Source organism: Dermacentor andersoni, chromosome 7, assembly GCF_023375885.2.
Source record: "Dermacentor andersoni chromosome 7, qqDerAnde1_hic_scaffold, whole genome shotgun sequence".
Taxonomy (NCBI): Eukaryota; Metazoa; Arthropoda; class Arachnida; order Ixodida; family Ixodidae; genus Dermacentor; species Dermacentor andersoni.
The window spans coordinates 59,893,498-59,918,929 of NC_092820.1; the positions used below are offsets into that span (position 1 = coordinate 59,893,498).

The 25,432-nt window shown below is 47.8% G+C and overlaps 1 protein-coding gene across 1 annotated transcript in view; it reads right to left on the bottom strand.

Moving 5' to 3' along the window:
• Positions 1 to 2,781: 2,781 nt before the first annotated feature.
• The window catches only part of LOC126534863 (neprilysin-1-like), a 30,550-nt gene continuing 7,899 nt past the window's right edge, over positions 2,782 to 25,432 (bottom strand). Inside the window, exons 3-5 of the mRNA XM_055072882.2 lie at positions 22,282 to 22,377; positions 10,087 to 10,188; positions 2,782 to 4,902 (exon numbers count right to left, since the gene is read on the bottom strand). Coding sequence (XP_054928857.2) covers positions 2,845 to 4,902; positions 10,087 to 10,188; positions 22,282 to 22,377 — 2,256 coding nt within the window. The 3' untranslated portion in view covers positions 2,782 to 2,844. The remainder of the gene's footprint in view (positions 4,903 to 10,086; positions 10,189 to 22,281; positions 22,378 to 25,432) is intronic.

A 25,432-nucleotide genomic window follows, 5' to 3' on the forward strand; every position in this document is an offset into this window, starting at 1 on the left:
ACACTTCTACTTCCTTCAACATGTTGGTATAGGCAGAAAGTATAAAATCTATTTCATTTCTTGCTTCTCCATTAGGGCTTTTCCAGGTCCACTTCTTTTGCTACGCTTCCTGAAGAAGGTGTTCATTATTCCAAGCTTATTCCTTTCCGCAAATTCTGCCAACATCTCTAGTGTTTCTAGAATCGACGCCGTTGTTCCGAATTGCTTGTTCACCAGCCTGCTTTTCCCCGCTTTTGCGTTGAAAGCGCCCATTACTACAGTATATCTTATCAATATCTTCATAAAACTGATTTACTCCGTCATTGTTACGACTGCAGGTTGGAGCGTAGGCTACATTTTATATCTCCTATTTACCTTTATTACGACTACTGCTGCCCTTTCATTAATGCAGTAGAATTCGTCAATGTTTCCCTTTATACTTATGGATTAGAGGTTCTACCCCGTATTCGTTCTTATCTGGGAGTCCTCTATAGCAAAGCATTTGGCCTGTACAAGGCTCTGTACTGTACTGTACTGTACTGTACTGTACTGTACAAGGCTCACCAGTTCATCAAACCTCACTAAGACCAATGATTTTCCAGACAATGCCTGATAGTTCCTCAGAGTCCTGCTAAGCTAGCTTCAGTCGGGAGGGTTCGTGTATTGAACGTTGCCAGGTTCGACTTCCAGTGGTGGCCTGTCCGGGTCCAGAGGTTCTTAGCACCCTCTACTGCGTTGCAGGTCTGACCACCGCCTTGGTCAGGTGCTCCGCAATAGCTGGGGACTGAGGGCCATGGTTTAACTGTAGTAGTCATGATGGAGGCAGTGGCCGAATACTGCACCAGGGAGCCACATTCCTGTTCTGGTGAGGGAGTTTCATGTTGAAGATTTGTGGGGATTTCTAATTTGGTTGCACCTGGACTAGTAAAGAACCCCTGGATCTCTGCATTTTTGCCGGTGTCAGGCGCCACTCCAAGCGCGGAGATATGGTGTACTGGAGGAGGATTCGCGCTCACGATCTTCAGATTAGAAGTCCGATGTTCTGCTTCTGCTCCACGCCCCCACCTCAGTCACATAGCTACAAATGGAACCTTTCTAATAGGACACTTAGAAAACCGAGGATTTGAACTTCTGACCATAGCAATCAAGCAACCGAGGTAACTCAGTCAGATAACCCTGCAGGTGGCGAGGCCAGGTTATGGCGGAAAAGACCAGCCCACGGGAGCCTACATGCCCAAAAACTCACTTGAATTATCCGCGACCAGTCAGACATATTGTATACACTTCGCTCAAAGTGCAATGAATGGTTGCCTGAACGGGGCATGCGGCACATCTAGGGCAGAGCCTGTCAAATGATCAATTACAGACGCAACATGTACACTTCGCGCATGTGGGCAACAATAGTGGACAACCAAAGCGATTAGAAGGATTAGAAGCGATTAGAAGGACAGATCTGCCGATCGGCGGTAAGGACTAAGCTGTCATTATTTATGCTATGAAGAAGTAGAAAGTTATCGGAGGGCTCCTCACCGCGATAGGTAGGTGGATATTATTAATCATTCCATTGTCTGTGGCCGCGTCGAGAGGCGCGAGTGAAATGTAACCGTAATGTAACCGGGAAACACTTGCAGCGAACGCCATACACGAAGGCGAGCTTTCTCGCTTAACGCGATCTCTTGCGTGGGCCGATCTTTTACTGTTTCGAACTTTTCATATTTCAGTCTGAGAAGATTTAACATAAAAGGCATGCGCAATCTGTTTTGTTTCATTACAATTGTTTGTTTATAGGCTGTTATTCTCAAAATTCCGAGGAATAACTGTGTAAAGAATTCAAGACAAGGTATGAGCAACATTAGTGATAGAACTTTACTGTCGTATTCAGAAAACGCGACTTCAGGAGTGACGCCTAGCGTGAATGTCTCATGCCGAGGGCGCTCATTGCGTTTCCTCCGGCGCGTTCACGATTTAAGTAAGCATGGGCTTCAGCTTAAGTTGCGTTCTTGAACACGGGAGCTAATGCCGCCTGGAATATTTTTCACTCGCGCGATGCGAACGCCGGCTGTGACGCAGACAACGTATTTTATCCGACATTAAATACCACAGAGTTTCATACAATAATTACTAGAGGGAACTGTGGCGCTAGTGTCTACGGGAGCTGCAATGAGAACAATTGTACCAGCACGGGAATTATGGGAATTACATGGATTTGTCTAAACTTCGTCCTTTTTGCTTGAAACGTCTTTGCGACTTTGTAAAATCGTCATTCTCAATAATGTACTGCGCAATAAATTACTACCAACATCATTAAATATGTCTGACAGCAGGATTCGAACACAGGAACTCTAGCACAGAAGGCTGATATTGAAACTATTAAGCCACGGACGCGTGTAAGGACAAGTGAATGAAACGCCTTTATGTATTTATCGCGGGCATGCCAGTGTCTTGAGACGTTTGGCTCGTTTCGATTTGACCACCTGGACAAGCTCAATCCTTGCAAAGAATGGCAATTGTGCGTGTTCGCGGCGTCTTCTGCACTTCCAAGAGTAAACATTGCGCTGAAATTTGCGACACTAAGCGTAATATACAAAGCCACAAGAACGTCTGAATCCACAAGCACGAAGATCAGACAAATCCATGTAGTTATCATCATTGCCATGGCGGTACAACGAGTGCAGGGCCAGAGTTCCCTTTAGTAATTATTGCACGAAACTCTATGTAACATACCACGGCGTCACTCGATTTTAAGGCGCGCAGCTTCCGCGACGCTCCGACGCCATTCATATTAAACTTACATCGCTGTGCCGTTGTTCTCCGACGTGGGCGGCGTTCGCACATTAAAAAAGTTACAACTGCCGGAATTGTTTACTAGTAAAAAAAAGTGCATTTGTCTGGCGGATTCATGGGCGCCTTCGCGGGACAGTCGAACACTTCTGCGAAAACGGGCGAGTTCTTGGCCGGAACGTTGCACTCATCGCCCATGGTCTGTGGCCGCTTTGCGCACACCGCGTAACAGTATGCCAGGAAGAAGATCTGGAAGTCTGTGAACGCTTCCAGGTGAAGCACCTTGAAGTCGTCCAGACCTCGAAAGTCAACCGCCACGGCCGCCGAGAAGCCCTCGTAAGCAATCTCCAGCCCGGGCATGACGGGCAGCGCGCGCATCGGGCGCCACAGCGAGCTGTCCGAGCCGGAGTGGACTTTGCAGTTAGCCTTGATCTCGTGCGCTGCTGCCGCCTCTGCTCCGAGCCACAGTCGGTCCTTGCCCAAGTCGTCCACCTTTACGCCGATATCGTCGAATGTCCTGGCCATCTGTCGAGCCGCGAAGGAGCCTAGGCCACCGTATTTCATCGCCAGCGTCGCCTCCTTGTAGTACATCGGCGGGCTCAGGTTCACTAACGCGAGCATCATCAAGTCTGGCAGGTAGAGGTAACGCTCGCGACCGAACCGGGGAAACATGCGAACGCTGTACACGTCCTCGAAGTATTTGTGGTTGCGTAGCGCCCGGTAGATCTCGGACGTCTTGACTAGATTCGTCATGAAGGTCTGGCCGCGCATTTCGGGAAAGACGGCGTACAGCCTATCGCGTTTCTTAGCGTCGAAGAAGCTGGCCCCTGGCAGTATGGTGCGGGTCATCTTGTCCAGCTTCGAGAATATCACCTGCTTGCTATCGTGGTCCATCCAGCTGAGCTTGTTTACTAGGCGCTTTGTCTGTCCGTTGATTCGATGCAGGAAACTGGCGATGTGCAGTCGGCTCTCCGTCGTGCGGAAGCGCTCGGTTAGCGTCGTCGCCCAGCCGAGCAGCCCTAGGCGAGATTCGACGTATTCCATGCAGCCGCGCTCCTTCATCTGTGTCAGGTTCTTGTAGATGCCGCCGAATCTTAGCGAAGGTGCCCCGTAGACAGCCCAGAGGTGCGTCTGAATGAACATCCACGAGAGCCCGATGATCAGCTTGTCGTGGTCCATGCTCTTCAGCAGCTTGTCGATGCTCTCCAATATTTTGCAATCCTCGACAATCGCGGTGTCCCCGCCGGTCCATACGAACTGCCTGTCGTGCTTCCTCAGAAGAGCGAGCCACGAGCCCACCGGAAGAGACGGCGTCTTGTAGTCCAGGGCGGCGACTTCGAACCATTCTTGCCGAGGAGTGTCGTATAGGAACTCGAGCTTCGCGTTGACAAAGGCCGTCTCGATGCCGAGGAGGTCAGCTGCTCCCACACCAGATTGCGCACTGTTGGTGTTGAGGACTTGGTAGTAACCGTTCACGTAATCCTCGTACGTTTTGATCGTCCTGACACGGCGTAACTTCTCCTCCCACACGGCATCCAGGCGACCGCGGGAGACGAGCAGCGCGGTAGAATTCCTTACGGTAATGGTGCCGAGGTCGAAAAGGAAGTTCATTTCCCAGTTCAGCGCCAGGTTCACCATGATGTCGAGCGGGTGGGTTGCGCCGCTGGGCTTTTGCTCGGGCCAGGGCAGGCCCAAGGAGTGCCGGAGATCCGCGAATTCTTTCAGGTTCTCCTGCGCCGACTTACCGGCCATGGTGCAACTCTCGAAGAACTGCGTCGCCTTGCTGCGATACCTCAGGTCGGCTTTAGCTTCCCCGATCGCCAGATCCAAGGCGGCAGCCACCATGCGCGACTCGGTCGTCTGTCGTCGCTTGGGGTCGCTCCAGCCGCCACACACGAATGCGTGGAAGTCTTGGCACGGGTCGACCGACCAGTTGACGGCCGCGCTTAGCTCTTGGCCAAAGGCAGCGCAGTCATCGCTCCTGCACGTGTCCACGCGCTTTTGGGGCTTTTCCAGGGTGATCATGTAGATGAAAGCCCCGACCGCGGCTATCAAGAGGGCCAGCGCTGGGACGACCACCAGCATGATCACCTTGCCGCGGTGCATGGTCTTTGCTTGAGCTTTCTCATTCGCTTCGACGTGCTGCGAGAGAGGTTGACATAATTAAACCATGGCTCTAGGAATGTAAAACGTCAGGTGCCAAGCTCCACAGTAATGTAAGAGTCTCTTTGGCTTGGCATTAGCGCGCGGTGGGACAAAGTCCTCAAACAACGTCACATCCATAGGCCGGTACGAAAAACAGACAATGAGCGTTGCATTTGAACGTCGTTAATGTTACGCACCCTTTTCAGCGAGAACAAGGGATACAGGGTGGACTTTCCGCAAAATAAGCCTCCAAAGGCAGCATTGCAAGAGGAAAGCCCTGTGCGACGCTGCACAGCCGAGCTCCAGTGAAGCAGTTAGCTCAAATATAAAAGGCCTCAGCGCCCAGCGTGCGCTCCTCGTTCTTGACTCGAAACGCTTTTCCACCAAAGATGTATTTCCGGCTCTTGTAGAACTTCTTCGAAACTCTTCTAAAGCTTTCACACAAGCTGTGCGCCCAACCCCAGCAGGTTTTGCGCATGCTCCGTTATATGTGAGACAGCGTGCAAGAAAAGCCCTCGCGGTAACAACTGCGCACTTAGAGACACTTCAAAACTTAGATTCAAGATAAGAGGGTATCCCATATGCGTATGCGAAGCTTGAGCGAGAAATACAAAACCGTTCATTGAGAGTAAGAATTCCCACAAGTGACGTAATGGCTCCGACGTCAGCATGCGTATTACGGTGCTCCCAATTCACTTGAAGCTTTGAATTTTAACCCAGTCCCATATTTTTTTCATGCGAGAGCATGAAATAACCCATGGAGGATAAAAGCCGGTGTCTCTCGTCTGGACAAGCGATAAATGGCACCTATATTCCCATTGACTGCGGCGCCAGGTCACGAGCACGCCTCGATGGAGCACAGAGACCGAAAGGGAACACCTGCTGCTGCCATAGCAAGCCAAGCGTTGCGACAGGGGAGAGCGCATTGTTCTGACGCCACGCCATGCTCGCTTTCGGAAGCCTGTGTCCTCCTTGCGTTCATTGCCCGCGCAAGCTCTCATCTGCGTTCTAATTGCGCCTCGGTAAGGCCAAATCAAAACGTGCCAAGGCTCCTGATAGCGGGACTGTACACTCTGCTTTATGACGTCCTGCTAACTGGACAAAAAATTCCATTGCGAACCGGGCTTCGCAATGAAAAAGCCGGTGTCTCTCGTCTGGACAAGCGATAAATGGCACCTATATTCCCATTGGCTGCGACCCCAGGTCACGAGCCCGCCTGGACGGAGTACAGCGAGCGAAAGGAAATACGTGCGGCTGCTTTAGCACGCCAGGTGATGCGAGAGGGGAGAGGGCAAATATTGTGACGCCACGTCATGCTCGTTTTCGGACGCCTGTGGTATACGCGCGTTCATTGCCTGCGCAAGCTCATCTGCGTTCTAACTGCGCCTCGCTAAGGCCCAATCAAAACGTGCCAAGGCTCCTGGATAGCGGGACTGTACACTCTGCTTTATGACGTCATGCTAACTGGACAAAAAATTCCATTGCCAAGCCCGGCGTGCTGAAAGCAGCGACGTCAAAATCACCGTGGCTTACTCGGGAACATCCCGAGTAGATTCTACGGCCGCCAGGCACGGATCCAAGGGCACCGGCCTTGCGTCATCTAGGAAGTGTTGGCCAAGCGTCTCAACACGCTCGCTTGTCCGCGAGCTGTTCATAACTGGAAGGACCGCTCAGCTGCGCTCAATTGGATAATGCTTTCGCATGCACATCTCATAAGAAGTGCGTAGGTGTCCTGGGTTATTGTTCAACAAACACTATACTTCAACTAAGCTGTCTCCATAAAGCGTTTAGTCATTAAACGACGAATGTTTTATTTCCCTCGCAAGCATTAAAAAGAAACCAAATTAGCACTTGTTTGATAACTTTGTGCGTTGTCCACGGAGAACGCCTTGAAATACGCTGCTAAGGAGCCTAGAGATTTATTGCTGCAGAGCTCAAAACATTCTGAAGCTGTTCCAAATATTCTTAATCCGAAGCATTCTTCGCGTCATTCTTGGCACTTTGTGATAGGTAGGTTTCTTTCTCGCCTCGTTTTAATAAAAGGAAAATAATGTGTGACAGATGGTGGGATTTAACTTGTGCCGTGGAGCATAGCAGCCAAGTGCTCTAGCCACTACACAGCGATCACTTTTTCTTTCTATTTTTTTCTTTATTGCCTGTTTCTGCAATGTCACAAACAAAAAATAAAGATATTTACAACATTCTCATTGTCCGCTTTAAAAGAACACCAGCTCATCTGGGGCCAGTGCGTACATTCCAAAAGAGTTGTATGTGTAAGAGGAGTTCTGCATGGGCTAACTAGTCTGGAACACTTCTCTTTATTTATTTTTTGTTCTTCAACAAAACGTGTGACACTCTCAAGGATTGACGCGCCGAACGGGCATCCACATCGACGTGCACAACTGCCATCCTGCACCTCCATATGCTATGGAGTACAATCAGCATGATTAGATCAATTTGTGGGTATCTGTTACTTTCTACAGGGAGGTACCGAATGCCTGGGGTATCCGAGAGTAATCTTTTTTACTGGTACACCGCAGAGGGTCCCGTAGAAACACGGCGTCCCAGCAATCGAGGGACACATGCTCTGTCGTTTCCTCTTTTCTACATATTATGCAGTGCGTTCCCCATGACACGTATATACCCTTTTCTGCCAGCCAAGGTTTGGCAGCAAGCGTACATGTATGTAGTTGGGGAAAAAATGTTTTCATCCTTGCAGGTACCATCATTTTATTTACCCTCTTTAGTACATCTTTCCCTCGTCCTACAGGGTACCTTGACCTATTCAAAGGTACAAGAAGTGTAACATCACATAGGGCCTTGTACAACATTTTTCATGTCATAGCAGCCAAATATTCAAGCGGCAAACCGAGCAGACAGTCTAGAACTACTTCTTTTAGAAAGTCATGTACGCTTCCTGCCAAATTATTCGCGGATACAACAATGTACGGCAGTGGTTTGCTCAGACGAAGCTGCCACATTGTACATAGGAAAGGGTCTTTTCCAAGGACTTTCACGTAAGGACAAAAACGGATTATTATCTGGCGCAAAGAGAGGTTTGTCCGACTTGTTCTTGTTCTCTTGTATTCCCACACGAACAATGCAAAAACACGGGGAAATTTCTGGATGTTAACCCTCGAGCAACGAAGAGCCTGTAGCACGTACCAAGCTTTACTGACCCGAAACCAGTTACCGGCACTTGCTCTGGAAAATATTGACCATTTACAACCATTGCATTCTCTTGTTCCACCTTGTGATTCTGTCCACTGTTCCTGCCAGTACGGTTCATTGTCCCTGTAGTATTGCAAGGGTGTCCCTAGATATTACACCGGTGTGTTAACAAGATTGATGTCACCGAAAATATCTGGCATCCCAAGCCAGTCACCATGCCAGAACCCCAGGCATTTTCCCCAATTCACCGCACTTCCGCTTACCGAACAATGTTTTTTAACCTTTTCCAATGCATGCACAATGCATTGGAAAAGGTTGCACGCGCTATATCACAATCGCACGCATAATTCTCTAGTTTCAAAGGCAGCCAGCTTTTTGAAACACTCAGCGCGTTCGCCAGTTGCCGCTTACTCGCCTTCTTTCCTTGTGACAACTCGTGCTTTCAGGGCCGCGTTAGGCTGCAGTATATCCCAGACCTGGGCACTTTCCTCAGCACTTCCTTGGTAGCAGTTTGCGCTATTTTAGAAACTGCGGCGTTGTGCAAACTTCAAGTTCGCCCAAGTTTCTCATGTTTTAACACTTGTTCGCCGGAGTATGAATGCCATCGTCGTTTTAACATTCGCCACATGACATAGCCATAGGTACGTACCAGTGTGCTTGACGTAGCTGCTTATGACGTCTCAAACCGTATTTATCTCGCTTACGCTCGTCGGCTACCCGCGTATAACCGAAGCAATCGCCATGTCGTAAGCTCACGCCGAACGGCCTGCACAGATATGCCTTCGCTGCCGTACGGCGGTCTTCGACCTGGTCGTCGCCGCGCTGCTGGCGTCACAAACCCGTGCGCCCGCGAACCACAACACGCAACTCCTCAGTTTTCACAAACACAACACGTTGGTTCATCTGGCGGCGGTGTGCGGAATCCCAAACAATGCTGGAGAGTCGGGTACGTACAAAATGCTTCGCATAACATGGACAACCACAGTGCGCGCAAATTTGTCGTGGTCCGGGATTCGAACCAGGACGAATTTTTCTTCAACTGCGAGGCTTTCTCTCTGAGAAACCTGTATGGGTCTCCTTTGTAACTTCGTGCTACGATTCGGGGGGGGGGGGGGGGGACAATTTTTCTCGTTCATGTACTTTACCTTGCGGGCTTCCGCAGAACTTATTTGTCATATCCTGCAAGGGACGGTGGTCTGCTCCAGACCACCTTCAGTTACAATTCGCTCCATGGAGAAACAAGACGTGTGTCGAGTGAGCTCCTGAATTGCCTCTTGCTATGTAGAGAATGCGGTTTAAATCATGGATCCGGGACCTCAAACAGATGCGACGTAATGCAAACGCATTTGTCTCGCGTTTACCGTTTAATTGCCACTGAATTTAATAGACTCCTTGTTGCGTTCTTCTATTTCCAATTACAATATACTTGGTTTTCAGCTTTAGCTTGACCTCTTCTTCGATTCCCTGTCCAGCGAAAGAGAGAAAACGTTATTTAATAAAGTGGCTAGGTATTCAGAGGCCCCCAGTCGAGAGCCTTGCTGCTGGGTTCACAACATTAAAGTACAGATATTCGTGCAGTCTTACACTTTGTGTCAACCACGTGCCTGAGCCATTACATGAAATTAATTTTTGCTCTGTGCTTCTCTCTACGTTGAGAACAAGCGCAGTACCAGTGCGCTTTCGGCACCTGGGTAGGAAAGCGCCGCCGACGGCGCGCTGAGAATCTCTAAAGCAATGCGCTGGGAACTGCATCAGGTTCGCATCAGGTGCGCGTGTGGTCTGCTGTGGTTATTTAAGAACTGTTAATAAAATGAGACACAGATAATTACTAGTCCAGCATCTTTCCCAAGACTGCTTCCCTATAGCATGCGCTACTGATTTGTAACTTCTTCAGCCAAAGCCATATTGTGCTCGACTTTAAGCAATGTGGAGCATGCGTTCGCTAGGGCCGCATGTGCCTGACAAGTGACCTTCCGGTCACCCGCCTCGATGAGCGCCACAAAAACGCACCTGTCCTTTCGTGCTGATGGTTCTCCTCCGCGCCACCTGCGATGATGTGCCACTGGAGGACCATTTTGCGAAACTGAAGAAGGCGCCTATGGGGTTCGAGATCTGCAAAGTAGAAATTAAATCAAATCGCAGCTTATTCAGCGTGAAGAGATCAAAGTTTAGAAATACTACACAAGTCGAAACGGAACGGTACGACGACGTCTATGGCCCGTGTGGCATCTTTTTTTTAAGCAGTACAGATTGTGATGTATCAAAGTCCCTCAAAAGGGGGTGGGTGAGACGGACATCTTATGCAAGCACAACCCTACCCAAATAAAAATAAAAGCCATTGATACATTCGAGGAAACAAAAAGATACGATTGAACGAGAAACGTGCAAGACGTGTGCGTGTGTTTAACCCTATAGGCCCTGTTTTTTGTTTTCCTCTAGGCAGAGATTATTTTTTCCTTGATATATTTAGTGTGAAAGTGTCTTCAGAAGCACGGTACACAAATGAAAATTTTTATTTTACAATATTTAACAAAATTACGGATATGGCATCAAATGGCGTCACCAGGGCTCAAACGTTCTGAATAAACACGTGATGTAGTCTGAAAAATGTAAAACTATCTTGTATAATATATTGTAGGGAGTGAAAAGTTGGATCTTATTTCCGTCAGACACTATGTTCGCTCTTGTAATGTTCAAACAAGAAAATGTAACTATAAAAATGAAAAGCTTATCACAGGTGATCAGACATCCTGACCCAGTCCAGGTTCGCTGTGAGTTCTTGGTATATGTAGGCCAAGCTACTCAAAGCAATTTTCAGTTTGTTTTACACCTAGCGAACAGGTTAGGCATACCAGTCAAATGAGTTTCCTTTGTTTTTATTGATAAAGTATCTGCATGCACCGGACGTCCTATGGTGTTTTATCAATTTTAACCTAAATAACAGTTCTTAACGGGTAAATACACAAAACTCAACAAAAATGCCCCATATGCTTCTATAAAACGCTTCCGCATACATGCCAAAGTAACCAATTTGAATACTCCCAATCTCAATTTCACAACCACTGAGCCCTGATGGCGTCAAATTCGTACACCGCCAAATGAGCTATTATAGGAGTCGCGAAAATCATTTCGCTCATGTATTTTCCTGAGCTGCCATTTAGCGCATTTTTATTGTACAGCTGCAACGGAAAAAGAATGGCACAAGTGAATCATGACCGGAGCGAAAAAATTGCGACACGCGGCGGTATTGTTGCCGAGCGTGCTGATAGCGAGATTGCCAGGCATATTCCATTTCCAAAGCGGGGGTGGCCGGCAGAAAGCAGCCCATCCCGACGTTGCCCCATCGGATATTCAACATCTTAAAAACACGCTTGTGCATTTCTCATCGGCCGAACCATGCGCCGATGTAGCTGCGCACATAATTTCGTTTTTTTTTTTTTTTTTTTTTTTTTTTGCGCTGGCGTTGCGAGCAACGGTATCTTCATCGCAGCTTTCCTTTAAAAGATTTGCTGGGCGATGCACTGTCAAAAGTAACGTGTGGAAGTGCCTACGTCACACGACAGCAAGACTTTAAAAGCAGGTGTAGTTCGCATGAAATTTGCCAGAACGACTTTAGGATGCCGCGAATCGACAAGGAAACAAGGGTCCAAATCTTAACCCTTGTTCAAGCTGGGCGGACAAGGAGGAGCGTTGCTGCGGAGGTTGGGTGCTCGCTTGGAAGCGTTACGCGGATTGTTCGAGCTTTCCTCCAAGAGGCAAGGATTGAAGACGCGGCTCGACATGGGCGCCCAAGACGGACCAGCGAAGAAGAAGACAGATTGTCGCCGCTGCCTGTTGCGACCCTTTTATAACAGCCAAGGAGATACGGCAGGAACTCGGCCTTCAGATATCGCTTACTACTATAAGGGAACGCCTTCGTTCAGTGGGGCTCCGCAGTAGAATGTCTTGCCAGAGGCCGCTTTTGACGCGACAAAACAAGACGCTGAGATTGGAGTTTGCCACAAGACATCTTTTCTGGACGACTGAAGAATGGATGAATGTAGTGTTCACCGACGAATCTACCTTCAGCAGCAAGTGGGACCAACAGCGCCGTGTCTGGCGGCCAGACTGTGCCCGGTAGGTCATGTGCTTCCGTGTATAAAAGGACAGGGAAGCAGCGCTTGCCTACGTGTTCTTTCGTCTCACATATGTTAAGAACAAAATGGCCGAATGTTTATGGCAGCTGCTGCGGTGGTCTTCTCATTTTATTGCATTTCTCTACGCCTGGCATATTTTAAAACCGGTTGCTAAGGAGTTTACTTTTCATTTAAATCCTACTACGCGAATTTCTGAAAAAAAACTGTTGAGCTGCTGCGTAACAAGCAACACGCGAGCTTTGTTTTTTGTTACAGGTTTGAACCCGAGTATACGCAACACGTTGCTGCTAGCGGCCGACGATCCGTCAATGTGTGGGGTGTTATAACATACCAAGGGCTTGGGCCGCTCATCCGGATAGATGGAGCTCTGACAGCATCAGCCTATGCAGACATACTCGAAAGGAACTTAATTCCTTTCATCCTGGATGGCCCGTTTCCGGATGGATGCTTCATTTTTCAGCATGACAGGAGCCCCATCCACACAAGCAGGTATAATTACTTGCAACCTATATGCACTTCGCACAAAAGAACTGGCAAACTTTTTGCTCACAATTTGTAAATGGATGCTATGAATTGATATTAGTGCATTGAAATGGAGGACTAAGAGTCTGTTTTTTTTTAAATAATATTCTCAGTTGAGGCCTATATGATGTGGGCATTCTACCGGTGCCTTTTGGGGCTAATGAACATGTGACTGTTGTCATTTAGCTTTTTTTATCTTTATCCACTTACAACGTTATTTTCTGGCTGATCCTTCAGAAAAGTTGTCACTATAATGTTTTTCTGTTCATAAAATGTCGAGCCCTAAGGCTGTTATTTTTTCCGAACGAGTGGTTTCGTTCGGTATTTAAGAGAGTAATGCACCGCGGTGCTTATGCACAACAGCGTTAGCTTTCAATTATTGCACCCTCATAACTCCCATGTGCTGTTCCTATGTTTCTGCTAAGCAAAAAGCTTCCCAGGCTTTATGATCTCAAAATGTCTTTTTTTTTTCTTTTTAAGGATGGTGCGGCAGAGGCTTGAGGAGCTGTACATTCAGGAGCTTCCATGGCCTCCAAAAGGAGCGGACTTCAATATTATTGAAAATGTGTGGGGCCTCATGAAGTAGCAACTGGCAAGACGGCAACTGCACCGAGCGTCAAAAGATCTGCTTTGGGAGGCTGTGCAAGAGGAATGGACGCGACTCCAGGGCCTGCCTAGTATTGCGAGCACACTCTATGCCTCACTGCCCGCACGGGCACGCAATGTCGTAATGGCTGGTGGAGCTTTCGCCCGTCACTAAGCCACTAGCCTGGAAGGGATTTCTTAATTTATTGACAGCTGTCAATTCATTTTATACTTTTCTTTATTTCACGTTCTGTGCTATAATGTTAAGGACATTGAAAATTAAAGACAAAATTTGGAGCTCAAGCTGTGCTGCGATCATTTGTTGCCAAAAAGTAAACTCATCTCTAGAATGTTTATGTTCATGCATGGTCCCCTGTATCTTCACTAGCGCTGACAGCCTTTGACAGTCTATTGTCCAGCAAATTGTGGGCTTTGAGGGAAACGTTCGCTAAAGAAAATGCTGCCCGTCAAAACGCCAGCTCAAAAAAAAAGAAAAAGAAATGAAGTCATGTGCGCGACAACGTTGGCGCATGATTCTAGCGATAAGCAGCGCATAAGCTATCATTTAATATGCAAGCTTTCGGATGGGCAGCTTTTTGACGACCACCCCCGCTTTGGAAATGGAATATGCTTGGCAATCTCGCTATCAGCGTGTTCGGCAACAATAGCGCCGCGTGTCGCAATTTTTTCGCTCCGGTCATGATTCACTTGTGCCATTCTTTTTCCGTTGCAGCTGTACAATACTATTATCAGGCTAGATGCCCAAGTTGTTTGGCCCTGACGATGACCTTAGGTGAAAAGAGGTGTAGTGCTGCTAGTATTGATTTCCTTAGTTTGAATTTTGTGCAGAACAGTTATTGTATCGCACCACTTGACATACACTTCTGGCAATTACCCCAAGACTATGCTGGCTTCACGTCGAAAGTTTCACTTTTTGTATTCACTTTCCTTCCATGAATTGTGTGGAAATTCCATGAAATGTCCTCAGTTGGCAACACCAGCACGGAAGGGGTTAGGGGCTTTCTAGAGATGATTTTGTAATTGCATCCCATTTAGTTCAGGGTGGTGGCGAATGGTAACCTAGCCTACGCAGCCTAACTGCACTGTATCCATTTGTAGCGTATCCCTCTGCCCATTTGCTTTATCTCGTGAGGCTGGCTTTGCCTGTGATGACCACGGCTTTATCGACTCACCCCTGCCTTTCTCCCACCACTACACTTGTAGGGACGTGCGCGCAGCCATGAGACAGGCGTTCGCCCCAGCATCTCGGTGACAACTAGCTTTATTTTCTTTCTGCTGGCGCCTTCTCGTGACGCTGGCTTCCCTTTCCCTCAATGGCCGCGCTTGCAGCGCCACAGCTGACTCACGGTGAGAGCACAGAGTTTCATAGAATAATTACTAGAGGAACTCCGGTGCTAGCGTCTACGGGAGCTGTAATGGGAGTGGTTGAACCGCCATGGGAATTGTGGGGAAGTACATCTTTTGCCTAAACTTCGTCCTTCTAGCTTGAAACGGCTTCGCGACTTTGTGAGCTCGTCATTTTCAACAATGTACGGCGTAACATATAATTAAAAAAAACATTACATTTTCCGATGGCAGGATTGGAACACTAGACCTTAGCACAGAGGCCTGATATTGAAACCATCACACCACGGACGCATTCGTCGAAAAGGGATGTGAAAAGCCCTTATGGATTTATCCCGGGCATGCCATCGCCTTGAGACACTTGGCACGTTTCGATTTGTCCACCTCGACAAGCTCAATCGTTGCAATTCGTAGCGAATGCGCGCATTCGCACCGTCTTGCGAACTTCAAAGAGTATAGATTGCTCTGAAATTTACATGAAGGCATATAAAGCGTAATAAACAAAGCCACAAGAACGTCTGAATCCACAAGCACGAAGATCAGACAAATCCATGTATTTCCCATAATTCTCATTGTAGGTCAACGACTCCAGCGCCAAAGTTCTCTCTGGTATGTTATTGGAAACTCTTGAGTGAGAGCACTAACGAAATTGTTAGGAGCTCGATTTAGCGGAAACAAGCAAACACGTTTTGACAGGTTGAGAACGAAAAGTGCACTGGCTTTACTCCACACTAAAACAGGTTTGCCAAGTCGCAGTGGTGGCGCCCCTGTCGGCCAGCCACCTAACGTCCCAAGAAAGGGCAGGGGCAATGACCCTCGCGTGGAGGTAAGGCGAGGTAATCAAATTTCGTAGAAGCGGGGGGCAAATCACAGTGACTGACGGTCGCTGCAAACCCTCTCCCCCCCTCCCCTTTAGAATGCCAGATGTCTAGGTGTGAATGGCGGGAGGAAAGAAGCGTTAATGTTCAAAATAGACGGGTTTCACGTGGTCGCACGGCACTGTCTCTTTCTTTGCCACGCACGACAATCTTCAAGTTTTCTCTGAACGCTAAACCACACCAAAGGGGCCTTCATAGGAAGGAGTCAACGGAGATTTGACAGAGTCGCGCCGCAGAAACACGAGCATGGTTGTTTCCATTGTCAGAAAACTAAGCACAGGGTGTCCGTGGACGATTTGTGGGGTTGTAGGTCGATGCTAGTCGATCCAGAAATCTGGCATCTCTAAGCACTGCGCCGCTGCTGACGGAGTGCCTTGCTGGGTGCGGAAAAACTGGCCTGCAACGCAGATTGCTGATCCATAGAGCATCTCGACTGCGCTTACTCCGAGGTCATCCTTGGTTGTTCGCAGCCCCAGTAGTACTAGGGGTAGCCTTTCCACTTAGTGCTGTCGGTCGAGCGTGGCGGCCAATGACGTCTTCAGTTGTCGGTGGAGACGCTCGACCATGCCGTTGGTCTGCGGTTGGTAAGCCGCGGTGTTATGCAGGCGCATGCCGTGCAGTCTCGCCAGGGCAGAAAAAGCGAGCTTTGGAATTGCCGGCCTCGGTCAGTAGTTATTCGCAAAGGGCAACTGTACAACTGTACCGCGATGCCCACGTAGCAACAAATGCTTTCGCAACTGTTTCGGCTGTGATGTCTCGTAGTGGCGTCGCCTAAGACCACCTTGAGTACCGGTCGACAAACGTCAGAAGGTACCCGAAACCTTGGCAAGGGGGAAAAAGCCCCGCCAAGACTAAACGCATGTTATCGAAACGGCTTTCTGGTAGTCGAAACGGCTGCACCGCTGAACGCTTGTGCCGAGTCACTTTCACGGTTTGACAAGCTTGGCAGTTTCTTGCGCAGCTTCGAACATCTTTCTTGATCCCTACTCATACGAAGCGGTCTATGATAAGCCTCTGTGTCGCTCTGATTAGGAATGGCTCAACCCTTGCAGTGAATCGAATACTGGCTGCTGAAACTAATAGGACGCGAACGGGCAAGGCGCCGCCTGCGATGTGTCGCACGTGAACAATGTTGTTGTACAGGGAAGCGGCACCTACGGAGACTGGAGCGACGAGCCTTTTTCCCGTAATCGGCGCAGGTCGCGGTCGTTTTGCTGGCTGCGGCCAAGAGCTTGGAAATGCACAGAGCCGCGACAGTGCGTCAGCTGCCTGGTTTTTGGTCCCAGAGATATTGAGGATGTCCGTAGCAAATTCGAAGATAAAGGAAAGTTACCGAAGGTCCCGTTCTGAGTACGAGGAACTGTTTTTCTTGCAAACGAAGTTTAACGGCTTGTCACCAGTCAGAATGTAAAAGCTATAACCTTCAAGAAAAAAAAAACGAAAATGTTTGACAGCACAATAGATGGCCAACATCTCCCTCCCGAAGGTACTGTAGCGAGCTTCTGTGAGCTTGAGGCGCTTTGAGAAAAAACCCAGCGGCCTCCAGTCAGTGCCATCGTGCTGCTGCAGTACTGCACCCACTGCCTTGGTCGACGCGTTTACCATAAGGTGAGTTGGGGCATCGGGCAACGGATCAATCAGCAAAACTGCCGTAGCCAACCGCGTTTTGGCTTCCTGGTAGGAGTGTCGCGACGCAGCAGGACGGTATGCGGCTGACGAACTTGCACACAGGATGGTATGAAGTGCCTGTGAAAATTTATGAGCCCCAGAAACTCGCGCACCTTTCTGAAGGAGGTTGGAGAGGGGCAGTCCTCGATTGCCCGCACCCGTGATTCCAGTGGCTTGATGCCTTGGGGTGAAATGCAATGGTAAAGAAAATCCAGGGCTTGAACTGCGAAAATGCATTTCTGCGGCTTTAGGACTAGGCCGTGTTCATCCAGTCGCTCAAATAGAAGGCGCATGTGCTCTTTGTGGAGTTCGTCTGTGTGGCTTGCAACGAGAATGTCGTTAAGGTAGATAAAAATGAACGGGAGTCACGCGTAACCTCTTCCATAAACCTTTGAAAAGTTTACCCCGCATTCTTCAAACCGTAAGGCATACGAAGAAACTCGAACAGCCCAAATGGAGTAGTGATTGCTGTCTTCGTGATGTCACTGATTTCGACAGGAATTTGGTCGTATGCGCTCATCAAATCCATCTTACTGTACGATTTGGTTCCTGCGAGACGAGCGCCGACGTCACGTATGTGGGGAAGGAGATATTGATCCAGAGTAGTAATGGCATTCAAAGCTATGGTAATCACCGTAAGGCCGTCAGTCGCCACTGTCCTGCTTTGGAGCCAGATGATGGGAAAAGAAGATTGGTCATTTTGTTTTTTCCCGTCTTGCATCGTTTGGTAACGCCACCTGGTGGCTGAGAGCTGCTGGTGTAAGGTGTTGGCATCGACGTAATTTTCAACATGCAGGTTCTTTTTTCTTTTATTTTTGACAAGGACTGCCATGTAACCCAAAATGTTCGCAACGCCTTGTCTACGCAAAACGCGTCACGAGGTGTCGCTACGAGCGTTTTTATTGTGAGAGCACTTGGAGTTTCTGCTAAGAATTCGTAGACGCCTATAAGGCATGACAAAGTTAACACCTTTGAAGGAGACTATGCACTGCGGTATATCACAGACGTCATTAGGATAGCTTCGGCAAAAAAAGGCTGCGTAGCCCGGACTCAGACAGATCCTGCAACAGAGGAGCCTGAGAGATGAAAACATAACGTAGGAAATCTTTACTGAAAAAAGAAAGCCGAAGGAAATGTCCCTAATAACAGGGCCGCAGGACCCGATTAATTCCCAATACAGCTAATGAAACAGCTGGGTCCAAAGAGCAAGGCACTTCTGGCTAATGCCATGGAGCAAGTGATTAAAGCAAATCAAATTCCATTTGGGTACATCAAGACCGTAAGTTGAGCCAGTTGGTTAGGATTCATCGTAAGGTGTGCGTGTGCGCGTGTGTGCGCGTGTGTGTGGGCGCGTGTGTGTGTGTGTGTGTGTGTGTGTGTGCGTGTGCGTGCGTGCGTGCGTGCGTGCGTGCGTGCGTGCGTGCGTGCGTGTGTGTGTGTGTGTGTGTGTGTGTGTGTGTGTGTGTGTGTGTGTGTGTGTGTGTGTGTGTGTGTGTGTGTGTGTGTGTGTGTGTGTGTGTGTGTGAAGGTTAGGGATTGAAACAGTATTTTTTTTTCTTTGATCTTGTTCGTCACGTCCTCTATTATGCACTCACCCGTTTTGCAGAGACTGCGTCCTCGCAAATAGCCATTAAATGCTTTTAATGCAATCCCCTTTCAGTATTCTTACGCCACGCGATCAGGTAGCCAGAAACTTTTTTAAATCAAACAGGAAACTCAGAGAGCCCGCTGGCTTTATTTGAATAAAAACCTATAGGGCCAACATGGTTCACAGCACGCACACACACCACGGATGATGACGCGCGTCGCATGTTTCTGCAGCCAGGCGAAATTTCCGAATACTGTAGTTACCGTTGCACCGACAGGCTACATAGTGGTCCCACGACGACATCGTATGAACTGATATCACGTAAATTTCGCGGAGAAAGAGCTAGAACATCTCGAAATTGTTCCGCAATACGCGACGGCAACACATTCAAACAGCGCTACGCCAGTTCGCACAAGCCAGAGGAGGAGGAAACGCTTGCCGCACGCCCTTTCCTCCTGATGAATAGTCTGTACAGCAACGTGGACAGGGATTTGTTATGGCACATTCTCAAGCACGAAGGTACAGACGAAGATATTGCAGTGCTGCTTAGGGACAGCCGAAACAATTTGAACTCAAAGGCCGGGAATACAATGAAGTGGCCAATTTCAGCTAAGTCTAAAGCAAGGATGCCCTTTGTCTCCATTGTTGTTCGCGGTTTATGTTACGGGCATACAAAGACGACTCGAAAATAGATATTTTGATCTATCCTTACATCCATAATGGGCAAAAGCTGCAACAAAAGAGGCCATATAACGTAAAACTATTCCAATCTGTTTTTATTCCAATTTCATGACGCCAAATTTACGTAACTACCTATACGAGCATTGGGCGCTGACCTGCAGCGTTGTACGAATAGCTTAAACGCTATGCTCGTTGATAGGAGGGCACTTTTGTTTGCTTTCAAAACGAATAAAATTACAGCCGTTTTTCGAATCTGATTGGCTGCCAGGAGGCGAGGAGCACGATCAAGTGTAGAGGGTTTCGATGGGGCCGAGTCAGTGCACTGAAATTGGAGAACCGGATCAGGAATATGGTGCCGGCGTCTGCGATTAGTCTGCTTCGCCTTAGCTTGCGGTGGCTGGTCGAAAATCTTGGAACTTGCAACGGAAGGTTAAGGATGCCGATAAAACGGATCCTCGGCAGAGAAGAGTTGACACATCGATGTCGTATGCGTGCCGAAAGGGCTCGATAACGTTATGCGGCCACGCAAAAAGTTTTGTTGTACGCAAATAAAGCCATGCTATCCAGCAGATGCGAATGGCCAGTGCCTGAGCGACTGGTGAGCAGCCATCTTATGTTCCTTTCGGAACGGGGCAGTCTCCGGCTATTCGAGAAAGAAATCAATTTTGTTCGCCATCTTTAACCCGTACACGTCACTTTGACGCGGTGAGTTTTCGCGGTTTTGTGACGTCGCATGACAGAAAGGCGTAGTCGGCGCGGCCTCGAAACTTTTGACCAATGGCAGAGGGCTAATGGCGAACAACCGCCGAATCAGAAATAATTATTTTTCTTTTATTTGGTCTATTCATGCATAATCAGCATGTACATGGGATATCAGATGGGGAGCTATCGCGGTGTCCGTGACGTCGCATGACAGAGGCAAAGTGAAGGCGGCCAGAACATTGTGACCAATCGTGGATGGCCGATTGCAGAATTGGAATCAAAAAGTGTGGAATAGCTTTAGGCTATGGCACCCGAGGTCCCTGTGCCGATGTATACGGAAAGCATAGTGCGACTAGCATACAATTACAATGCAAGATATTTACAGAGACTTGCTAATATATGCGTCAATGCAGCAACGAATGCAGGCCTGAGCACACCATATTATGATCTTTAATGTAGAGACGAGAAATGACGCAGTATCAATCAGAGAGGAAGCCGTATGCATAGTGAAGGAATATGAATACCTCTGTGTGCACATAAAAGAAAGAAAGTAAGACCTTGCTGCTCAAGCATTCACCAATCTAAGAATGAAGGGGAAGCGGAATTCGGCAATGATAAAACGTAGAGCACATTGGGGCTATAATAAATATGAGGTGGTGTGATGACTCTGGAAAGGAGTAATGCTACCAGCCATAACGCTCGCAAACGCCAAATCGTGCTTAAAATCGAACATTGTGTCGGGGTCCGAAGTTAACCAAATGTCGGTAGGCCACTTGGCTTTGGGAGCCAACGGTAAAACCACAAAATACGCAGTACAGGGTGACATGGGTTGACAAAGACGCGCCGGGGAATGCCGATTCCGCGGGTAAGTAAGATTACTCTTCAGCCGGACACGCGATACTGCGAAGTCGCGGTGACTGGCCGAACTCTTTTAACGCCTCATGCGACCGCCCCATCTGTTGACCTAGTGCTAGTGGAAAGGGTAAAACGGCTTCTCCCTTTCCAGTTGGAGTTGGCTATTGGTGTTGATCCGGGCCGCGTTCCTCGCTCGCGTGCGCGCCGCTCCTTCTCCCCCGCTAGGCTCCACCCACCCTCTCCGCGTCATTTTATGCTGTGCTTTCACTCTCTCTCAGCTCTCCCTCCCCCAGCTCGGCGAAGCTGCGCACGTCAAGAGAAACCCAGCGAGGTTCTAATATCTCCACTTTAAAAGACAACAGAGATTTACAAGAATGTTAAGAAATTAGAAGGGTAAATCTGTAATATAACACAGAGAAGTGCCTTGCTATATGAGGCTCGAGCTGGTTCCCTAAAGACACACACCGGACCAAGGCCTCGCAGCAAGATGAGACGTGTGTACTGCAAAGAAAGCACGGAAATGACTCGCCACATCGTGGTAGAATGCCAATATATTCACCCAGCGAGACCCGTAGGAACCGAGTGTCCACCTTCCAGAGGCGATGGGATACAAAGAGGGTGGAATGATCAACTGGTCAGCAGTCGAGATAAGAAACGATTAGTGCAGTGTTGGAATAAAGGGCACCGTAAATATTCATATTGTTACGAGGTGCTGCAGGAGTGAACGATAATGAGAGGCCTGACGAAGACGACGATCGCCGATAGTCGTTCGCACGGGCTCCATCTTGCCTGCCTGTCTTCTGCCCGTTGTATATATCTTGTAAATATAGTGCCAAGCGTCTTTTCTCCCCGTAACATTTTGGTGGAGAGTGCGGGTTTTTAAGGTTTCAAGATGGATCTACGCAGCGGACGCTCCTTGGCGGCAATAAATAAACAATATAAACGGAGACATGGCAAGCGTAGGTAATGGTACAATATAGTGACAGCAGTTTTAAATAGAAAAGTTAAGATCGACATCAGAGGGGCAAGAAGGCTAGATGGCGATAAATGTAGTGAATCAAGCAGGCTAGGTGACAGTCCGCGCCTCGCGTAAAAGGGGATGCCAATACGTACCATCGTCATCTGCCGTTCACGTCACCTCGGTAACCCGGTGTTTTGTAAAGAGCCCAATTAAATAAGCTAAAGCATTACTTGATCGCGTTCACCGAGTGTGGCGGTGTCGCACCTTTTCTTTGGACGTTACCGTCCTTGAAGCATCCGTTAAAGGTTGGTGGCCTAGGGGCTCTTTCGGCAGTGGTGGTGGTTCCTGTGGAACAGTAGCCTGAAAAGCGAGAAATAAACAACACCCGTTCGTTACAGTGCAATGGAAAATAACGTTGCGACAAACGTTTCACGGTGGGTGCCTTGCCACACTTGGACGGGTCATGCATGCTCGAAATATGCAGACTTAAAAAGTAGCGGCGGAATAGTTAAGGGTGGTAAATTATTCTGTCAAAATCCCATTTTCATTCATTTGGCGACAGAGATTTGATTAATACAGAGATTTGAATAATAGGTAAGAAAATGCAGAAAAAAAAACATCCTTGCTTAATGAAATTCCCCTTCAAAGCTCAGCGCCGGCAGAGTGGAAGCTACATAACGGCGCGAGCAAATCAAAATTGGGCTAGAGTATGAGTGCCTTGGCAGCTACCAGGTTCTACCAGCCAAAAGCACGATCTGCTTACGAAACACACCACATATGGTGCGAGACTCCGAAACGATTCCGACCACTTCTGGTTATTTATCGTGCGCCTAAATCGAAGTACACGAGCGTTCTTTTCCCCCACGAGCGTTTTTTCCCAAAAAAAAAGTTTCTTGCACTAAAAAAGTGCACAAAATGACTGTCACAGCATCTGGACCCATAGCCGATATGGCTGGTTGGGGATTTATCACAAAGGCTGAGTAAGTACAGTGTCAATTATCAAGTCCAATGATAATATGAAAATTACAGCATCAATGAGAGATGTACAGAATATCAGCAGTAATTCGAGAGTTTTCGAGCTCTCCGAAAGAGTGAGTCTCTTAAACCACGATGTAATGTTTGGCCGACATTTATTCAAGCTAGCCATATTGTACCAAATTTTTTCGCCAACAAGGGACATTGTTCGACGGCCGTAAACATTTCGCACTATCGGCACATTAAAGTTTTTGCTCCGCATGGCGACTGTTACACCTTGGTGAGAGATCGGCATCCTGACGTCTGCAAGCATGTGTGAGCTGTGACTAGAATCTGACGACTTGTTACTAGATGTAAATAGCGTAAAATAAACACCTTTTTCTTTCGCTCCTACTCCCGGACGTACTCATCCATATGGGACAAAGGATTCCTTGCCTAAACGCTACCCCGAATCTCAACAATGCTAACCACAGAACAATGTGAAGCATACGCACTGTGCTTCTACAGAATATGTTGGGCAACACGCTCAGTTTTCCTTGTATTTAGCACTGATTTTTTTCGTCTAAACCATCCAAAAGTGAACTGTAGTTTGTTAACTGTAGTGCTATAACTAAGACAGTGTCGTCTGCACAGAGAGCAGTTTGCGTGTGGGTCAAGGAGATAGGGTAATCATTGACGAAGAGGAAAAACAAGGTTGCTCCAACTACTGAACCTTGCGAAACACCCATTTAAAGGAGTTTCCTGTCTTTTGTTGTCGCATACTTGTACAAACTGAGTCCTCCAATTTAAATGGCCGCGAAAAAATTTTGAAGCAATCCTTCTAAATCCAGACCGTAGGAGCGTCTGCAACGACGTATTGTGCTTCACTGCGTTGAAAGCCTTTTTTTTATCTAGGACAATACCAATGATGATTTGATTATCGCTTAAAGCCGGGCTTACTTTGTCTGCCACAGAATTTACCGAAGTAGCCCTACAGTATTCCCTTCTAAAGTCATGTTGATTCGGAGTTACTATACTGTATTTTGTAATAAAGTCTATCATTCTTTGGCTACTATAGTTACCTTCTGGAATCCGTGATTTGTACGATACTTACTAAGATGGTATTTTGTATGCCTCCAGTAGTACATTGAAGTAGCTGTAAGATAGGGGTTTTCAAATGCGCGTTTTTATTTTTCAATTATCAGTTGAAGGAAGGGAGGGGGGTGGCTTATGTAGACAGCTACTTTCTTATGAATAAATTAGCCTTACCTTAAATAGCAATAAATGCCGCACAATTTTTGTTTTCTGTCAATCCAAATAAAATTTCGAGGCAATAACAGGTGTCAGGTATCATGTTACTGAATGTGCAACATGACGCCTAGCGCTAAAGTGCCTACGCACTTGCAAGATTTCGCACCGTCGATGGCACCCTTCAAGGATATAGCAAAATATAAACAGTTCATGTGCGTCCGCATGACTGTTAAAATAACCTGTCATTTATTTGCGAACACGTGCGCATTTCGAATTGTTGCCGCAGTTATAGTGTTCACGGTTGGGCACTATCTGGGCTTATACGTGACGCTTTCATCGTGCCCCCAGTATCCCTTATTGGGTCCCCCCTTTTCCTTTGTGTTGGTCGCCTTCGGGGATTCCTTTGAAGCGTCAGGCCCTGCATGCGCTTCCAGCACAGGCGCTTTCGTTGCATCCGAGACCAGCGCAATCTGCAAGCATAGAGCGCCGCTCCTTTGTTTCAATGGTTCACGTGGTCAGAGATGACATTTGCATGACTTTTGTCTGAAAGTGTTTGCTGCGGCAGTCGTAGCGAGCTAATAAACTTGTTCGCTAGTGCGCGTAATGGGACAACCTGGTAATGGCACTACCTCCGTAGTCGATTCAAATCGACCACCTAAACGTAAGAAAATTCGTATATTGATTGCGTGTGACACGTGGAAGATCTGCTCAAGCAGAATACTGTACGTTCGCTGCCTGGATGGCAAACAGTCAAGCGCCGAAATCACAAAATCTTGTCTTTTGTCATTGGATAGACTCCTTCGTTATTAATAGGTCCAGCCTCAGAGTTGATTGATGTTTGCTCTTAGGAACAATGCTAGCACGAGTGTAAATCCAAGCCTAATTTCGCACTGTGTTCTGGGTTTTTGTTAGCGTACAATTTGTCCATGACTAGTACATGTTCCCAGACTAAGCAGCCAGAATACTGTTTGCTCAGTAACATTGTTATATACAAGCGACATGATCTACGATTCTCAGACCGCACGTCCTCTTGAGCCGTGCGGATGTTGTAACGATGCATTTCACTTTCTGATTATCTTTTCTTATCATCCGGAGCACCGAGCCACATATTCCGGCGATAACTGCATTGCCGCAGCGTTTAAGCCAGCGATTAAGGGCGAAAGAAAAATGGAAAATTAAATATATCCGTACAAAGTGCGCCTTCTCTGCG